General features: G+C 41.3%; 1 protein-coding gene across 5 annotated transcripts in view; it reads left to right on the forward strand.

Moving 5' to 3' along the window:
* KCNQ5 (potassium voltage-gated channel subfamily Q member 5) overlaps nt 1-7,422 on the forward strand; it is a 513,698-nt gene that overhangs the window by 454,149 nt on the left and 52,127 nt on the right. For 4 of the 5 annotated variants that reach the window (XM_003789682.2, XM_003789683.2, XM_012805060.1 and 1 more), the window contains one exon: nt 821-1,041. The exons of the other annotated variant lie outside the window; for it this stretch is intronic. In XM_003789682.2, the coding sequence (XP_003789730.1) occupies nt 821-1,041 (221 nt within the window). The remainder of the gene's footprint in view (nt 1-820; nt 1,042-7,422) is intronic. 5 annotated transcript variants of the gene reach the window in all.

Genomic DNA, 7,422 nt, shown 5'->3' on the forward strand with positions numbered 1-7,422 from the left:
TTGGTTGTTAATGCTGCCTTTCTCAGCCCACTACAGTTCAATATTAGCCAGCATCAGAGAACAGAATGCCTCAACAAATATAATTTGCCAGTAGCTGCCACAGCAAATCAATAACCTGTTTTATAGCAGGAAATTGTGTTAGTGAACATAACCTCTAATTCCATTAATCAGTCATCACATTCATTATTGTGTTGGGGCTGTTCTCTCTTGTGTGGTTTTCTGTCTCACAAGAATGAATGTAAGCATAAGAGAAATGTAATGTTAAGTCCTGTGTGTTTTATATTATGTATGCAGTGCTAGCAACTGCTATGAGATTGCATGAATTTATGGATATCATAATCTTGCCTGAAATAGAAAAATGCATGCCGAATGTAGGTCTATATGTAACTGTCATCCCTATTTTCCTGTAGAAATGTTTAGAAATTACAAAGAGATGTGCTCCCAAATTTTTTTTTAAATCTTGAAAGTTTAAGTTAATGCTTAAATAGTGCAACTGTTTTTAAAGTGAACTCCAAACCAGTTCTTGGTTATTTCCAGTGTAATCACGTACAAATAGCTGGTGTCAGTCCATTCTGTGATGAATCCAAGAAAGATGCGTGTATACCTGCAGCATGAGATTGACCACAAACAAATCCAAGCAAAGAGATTTAAAAAATCTCAGCTTTCCAATATGGGAAAAATTCAGTGCTATGCTTCTACTTACTGAAAATGTTTTGTTCTCTTGAAATCTGCCACCATATACAACTTCCTCAAAGTATTTACTCAAGTGAAGGGAAAGAAATTTCTTGAAATGCAATAATCCTGCCTCTGTTCTCCACAGTCAGAAGCTAAGTTTTAAGGAGCGAGTGCGCATGGCTAGCCCGAGAGGCCAGAGTATTAAGAGCCGACAAGCTTCAGTAGGTGACAGGAGGTCCCCAAGCACGGACATCACCGCCGAGGGCAGCCCCACCAAAGTGCAGAAGAGCTGGAGCTTCAACGACAGAACTCGCTTCCGGCCATCACTGCGCCTCAAAAGTTCCCAGCCCAAACCGGTGATAGACGGTAAGCCCTGTTTTTCCATAACCATTTTTAATTTGATAGACTGTAGTGAGGGAGATTATGAAGTAATTAATTCTCCATGGTACCACTTGAAGAGAGATGGAAACAACCGCAGGGAAAGAATTGTTTGTTTGTTTTTACTGGAAATTTATTCATTGCCTTGGGCAGATGTACAGAATATAAGTTTAATTTCGGAAACAATGTTGGCAGCTAAGTCTACATTTCACAGAAGCCAAACAAAAGTTTGTTAATTCTTCGCTCCTACCTACAACATATTCATTTCTCAGACAAGGCCCATACTGAGATCAGTGGGACTGTCGTTCTGACATATAAGTTAAGTCTGAGCAAGGCCCAGCAAAAACCAGGGTTCTGTGAGTATCTCAACACCAGAAGGGTGGTCATTTCTGGTCAGCAGTGAAGCTGCCCGTTCCCCTTCTCACATGCTCCATCTACCACTGAGTCGGAGACCACTCACTGCCTGTCTTCCCTGGACAGAGTTGTGGTGAACGGTCTTTCAAAGTCTTCCCATGATACGTGAAATTCAAATTCTTCATCCAAGACGAATTAACCTATTCTCTTTATCACATTATATAGCAAACGTTTCCATGCCAAGACATTTTATTGAGTGTCACTTAACTGTTACGTTTGCAAAATAAAATATTTTCTTTTTCATTTACTGTTAGCTTGGCTTTCCTTTTGAGCAGGCCCCTTGGGATCTCTGGGCAAAGGACCAAAATCAAATAGCATCTTCCATTAATGCATAAAAACTGCAAAGGCTATCAGTCCTTCTGTTCTCATTCCCTAGAATAACGTGTATTTTCCCAGGCCCTGAAAGCCTGAGGGATAAATTTATCAACTAGGGGTCATAATCACACTCATCTCAGGCTACCTGCCTTGGAGTCCCTGGAACCTCAGCCCATAGGCAGCTTCCTCAGAGATCCTTGATACCCCTAACACTCTCAAGTGAGCAACATAAACCCTCCTTTCTCTTCTTCCTTCTCCACCACACCGTCGGTGTTGTGCTTTTCAAGTGGACCCCAGTGTCTGATCCTACGTGGCCCCTCCTGGCAGAGCTTGTAGCTCCCATCTCGGTTGTTAGACATGCTAATCCACCTGTTGCCACGCTAAGGTGGGAAGTGCCTCCTCCTCCAACACTTGGACACTCCTCCATCAAGCCACTTGCAGTATCTGAGTCACTTGTGACACAGATTTTCGGTGTCCTCTGGTTTCCACACTCTCCTCCGAGGATTTTGGCCGAACGCCCTTGAGCAACTGAGTCAAGAGTTACCAGTGATGGGTCTTTATGTGCACTCAGAATAGACTTGCTGAATATAAATGGGTACATCTTTTCTGGAGGGCAATTTGGCAAAATATATCAAAAGTTTTTTACATATGCCTAAGCCTAGACACATCCCACCCACCAATTCTATTTCTAGGATATAATCGATAAAATGAAACAATATCAGACGTTAGATATGATGCTATAAGTTAAAAAGATTATTGACACAGAAAGTTTATCACAAAAAATAAACCATTTATATGTATAAAAGATATATAAATTTATGTATTTATAGGAAAAATTCTGGAAAGATCTACAGCAATATATATGAATGGTTACCTCTGAGTGGTGAGATCCACAGTTGTGTTTTGTTTCTTTGTTTTCTTCGTCTATATGATCATGTAAAGCTTTTATAATAAGAAAGCAAAAGAGGATTTCTGTTTTAAAAAAATTAGCCCTTATCTTATAAAAAAAAAATGATTAAAGGCCAGGCACAGTGGCTCACATCTATAATCCTAGCACTCTGGAAGGCCAGCATGGGTGGATTGCCTGAGCTCACAAGTTCGAGACCAGCCTGAACCCCAGAGCAAGACCCCCCATCTCTAAAAATAGCCAGGTGTTGTGGTGGGCACCTGCAGTCCCTGCTACTTGGGAGACTGAGGCAGGAGAATCGCTTAAGCCCAGGAGTTTGAGGTTGCTTAAGCTATGGCACCAGGGTATTCTACTAAGGGTGACAAAGTAAGACTCTGTCTCAAAAAAAAGATTAAAAAATAATACGTGAAATTATCCCTTCATTTCACACGCTGCCCTCTTGCCTCCCCCTACTCCAGGGGCCCTGAAACCTGGTGCTCACCAGACTCCTCAGGCTGATTTCCTTTCCAGTGGCAGAAAGAGCGCCTGGACTCGGTGGTGGGACCAGCCTTCCCTGAGTGCAGATGTAGCTGCCTACTGAGGTCTCACAGCTTCTACTGCAAATAGAGCTTTTACTGGTTTTCTCAAGCTGCCATAGCAAAGTTCCAGGTGCCTGAAACAACAGAAACTTGTTTTTTCACAGTCTGGAAGCTAGAAGTCCAAGATCAAGATTCCAGCAGGGTCTGTTCCTCTCTATTTGGCTTGCAGACGGCCGCCTTTTCCTTTGTCTTCACCTGGCCTTTCCTCTAGGCATGTCTGTGTCCTAATGTCCTCTCTCTATAAGGACACTGATCATACTGGATTGGGGCCCACCCTAATAGCCTCATGTTAACTTAATTCCCTATTTTAAAACCCTATGTCCAAATAGTCACACATTCAGAGTGCTGGGGGTTAGGATATCAATGTATGAATTTTGTAGGGACACAGTTGAATTCATAACAGAACCCTTGCTCACCCACATCACCACATCCCTGGTAAACTGAGATGGTCCATGTCATCAGCACTGGCCCAGGGTTCACATTCTTCTACAAACACATGCATTATACATCTCAGTGGGTCCATATTCCTCTAACATGGGCTTCAGAAAGCAGCCAACTTCAAGTATAAGATCTATACAGTTGCCTGAGCTCATTGAAATATAAAATTCATGGAACTTGTATTCTGAATATGAAAAACGAATTCTGCCTATACTGTTTGGCCACAGGGAAGAGTTTTCCAAAGACTCACTGGAGTCCACACTCTTCATGACTATAGTTTTCAGTATCTACAAAGACATCTCAGAGGTCACATGGATACGGAAGTCATATTCCCGACCAAATCACAAATTGGAAAGATCTCCTATCATCTGATTTCTAGATCATTTCATACAAGTGCTTTTTTGTTTTGTTGGAATTCAGCTGATTCTGAGTTCCCCAAGCAACAAGAGGGCTGATCACTGTTCTGTTGAAGTAGCTTTGGAGGCTGCCCACCTGCAGGAGATGGTGGCTCCCAAACGCCCGGTTTAATCCAATGGTCCTGAGTCGTTCCCTTAATGTAACTCAACACTGGGTCTTGGGAAAATGAAGTTCTGTTTTTACAGTGAAAGAAAAAAAAATGTGAAATACTAGTCGAATAAATGCAGACTTCAATTATACATTTTTATTTATAGTGCCTCCCCAGGTTTTAAGTAATTCTAAAATTTACTTACTGCTCATAGAAAACGATGTATAACACTTACAGCCAACTGTTAAAAATTCCAGGTCTAATTGCTCCTTCACCTCTGCGACTCTTCTCTCTTCACATGTCTTAGGCGGGTCATTGCCCTCCCATGCTCAGGGAGAATAGATGAATAGAAGAAAAAATAATCACATCAACCTTTAAGTAAAATTTGGAAAATAGTGGGCCTGTAACTGAAAAGTAGTATCATAGAGAAACAAACGAAAAAAAAAATGTAAGGTTGATCTGTAAGTTTTTAATGATTTCTGCCAAATTTGATTCCCTTTGCTACACGTGGTAGTATTTTTATAATTTAACGACTCTAACAAAATGTTATTAAATATCCATATTGTTTTACTCTTTTCTAGATTTATTTTTTTGTTGTTGTTTTTGGGTTTGGGGGGAGGTTGCTATTATTTCTGATAAAATTAACATTACACTGTTAAAAGGCACAGGTGTTTCCAAATAGTCCACACCCACTTGCACTGGAGAAGTGAAGCGTGGCAGGCAGACATGGAAGCCAGAGATGTACAAATAATGAAAGAAGGAAAGTAAACTATAAGGGACTGATGTGGTGTCCCCATGGCATATTATTTTGACAATACCAATAGTATTTTTAGCTTATAAATCCTGTAATGAGGCATAGGAATGCTCCATTAGTCAGTCAACAGTGTTAAGCTCCTCTTCATTAAATCTGAGAAATTATCTAGCATAGAAATGATATTTTTATCACAACTACTGTCCATGAGAGCAATAATAATAATGATGAAACTAATACTTACTGAATTTTTTCTATGGCATGCATCATTCTAAATTTTTACCACTCATCTTACTTAATTTTCCCGAAACCTCTATGAAATTGTTTTGTTATTATCCGTATGGATGAGAAAAAAGACTTGAAGCTGGGTAACCAGCCCAGTGCCTAACAGACATAAGCAAAGGAGCCATCATGCACACCAGGCAGTGTAATTTCACAGTCCCCTGTAGACTCTGCTAAGATGTGTTCTCAGATGTCCTATCAGTTTCCCTCTAGGCATCTTCTGTCTATTCTCCTCCCCTCCTCCCACCCCCTGCCTTCACTCTTCCGCCTTCAATTGCTCAGCTTCCCCTTACCATCCAAGCCAGTTGACCTTGCCACTATCCTGTCTTTCTCCCAGCCCCAGCTGCCAAACCTATCAACCACATTATCATCTGCCAGAGCTAGAAGATTAGTCAAATGAGGGAAGTGGCCTTTCAGTAACCCTTCTCTGTTTTCGTCAGGTGTCTGAGAAGAGACTCAGGATAGCAGCCGTACTGGTCTGTGTCTGTTTACCCAGGGACGGAGGAAAATAGTGGGGCCATCTAAGGCCAGATGCAAGATGCAAAAGGTAGTGTCGGGAGAAGGACAGGTGTCAACAACAGACAGGCAAGTAGAAGGTGGCAGATCGCAGTAAAGAGAATAGCAAGCAGCCAGATCTGCAAGAATGACACTCAGGGGAGCTAGGGACAGTCTTCAGATGTTGGGTGGCCAGTTTTCTGTCAAGGAGAGCTACACTTGGTGGCTCCTGCTGCACTTAGGAATGCCATTCAGAATTGCACTCAGAGAGGACAATAATCATGACAGAAGGACAAGGAGGCGGCTTGAGGACACTCCACCTCCCAGTGCTAAGTAGTCTAATAGTAACTAAGCCCAACATTCTTTTCTCTTTCTTTTTGTTTTTGATATTAATATTGTCATTTAAGTCAGGCACAGTGACTAAAACCTGTAATCCTAGCCCTCTGGGAGTCCAAGGAAGGTGCATTTCTCTGAGCTCAGGAGTTTGAGACCACCCTGAGCAAGAGTGAGACCGCAGCTCTACTAATAATAGAAAAACTAGCTGGGTGTTATAGTGGGCCCCTGTTATCCCAACTGCTTAGGAGGCTGAGACAAGAGGAACGCTTGAGCTCAAGACTTTGAAGTTGCCATGAGCTATGATGATGCCATGGCACTTTACAAAGGGTGAGACTCTGTCTCAAAAAAATAAAAAGATAGGATGGTGCCTGTGGCTCAAAGGAGAAGGGCTCTGGCCCCATATGCTGGAGGTGGCGGGTTCAAGCCCAGCCCCAGCCAAAAAAAAAAAAACTGCAATAAATAAATAAATATTAATATACCAACTTATTACTTAACATAAGGAGGACAAAATTTGAAAAGCTAAATATTTTATGGTAAAGATCCCTTTATAAGGCAATATGGAAGTTCTTTTTTTTTTTCGAGACAGTCTCTCACTCACCCTCAGTAGAGTGCTATGGTGTCACAGCTCACAGCAACCTCCCACTCTTGGGCATAAGCAATTCTCTTGCCTCAGCCTCCCAAGTAGCTTAGAATATAGGCACTCACTACAACACCTGGCTATTTTTCTGTTGTAGTTGTCATAGTTATTTAGCAGGCCCAGGCCAGGTTCAAACCTGCCAGCCCTGGTGAATGTGGCCGGTGCCTTAACCAATGTGCTATGGGTGCTAAGCCAGGTATTAGAAAATTCTAACACTAAAAATTAACTTAGATATTGAAATTTCACACTTTTGATCCTGTGTTTACCATAAAATTGATTTCAAACTATACACAAATAGTTTAACAGCAAAATAGTATACATATATGCATATGTTCCATAATTAAACAATAGTTAAACCAAAATATATATTAAGTAAAATCCTCAAAACCTGTGCAAAGCATGTTTTTAAACATTATGGTGTAATTTGTAAACTGTATGGTGTAACCTGTGAACTCACTGTTCTGTAGTACTAAGGTCCTGTTAGCACTGGAAATGGTAATAGATCTAAAAAAAACCTGTCTCCTACGCATGTATAACCACACATGTATTAACATTTTTAGCATTGTTTCTGCTTAAGGAGACAATATCATTCCTACTAAGCAATCGCTCAGGGATCATGCTGGCTGCTATGGAAGGTACATTCTGCTGTTTATGGAAAAGACAGGCACAGCCTGGGTACAGGAGATGTGCGGGGTTCACCTGGTGGAGTCT

The sequence above is a fragment of the Otolemur garnettii genome, unplaced genomic scaffold (genome assembly GCF_000181295.1).
Source record: "Otolemur garnettii isolate 467f Iridium unplaced genomic scaffold, OtoGar3 scaffold00035, whole genome shotgun sequence".
In the NCBI taxonomy this organism is placed as follows: domain Eukaryota; kingdom Metazoa; phylum Chordata; class Mammalia; order Primates; family Galagidae; genus Otolemur; species Otolemur garnettii.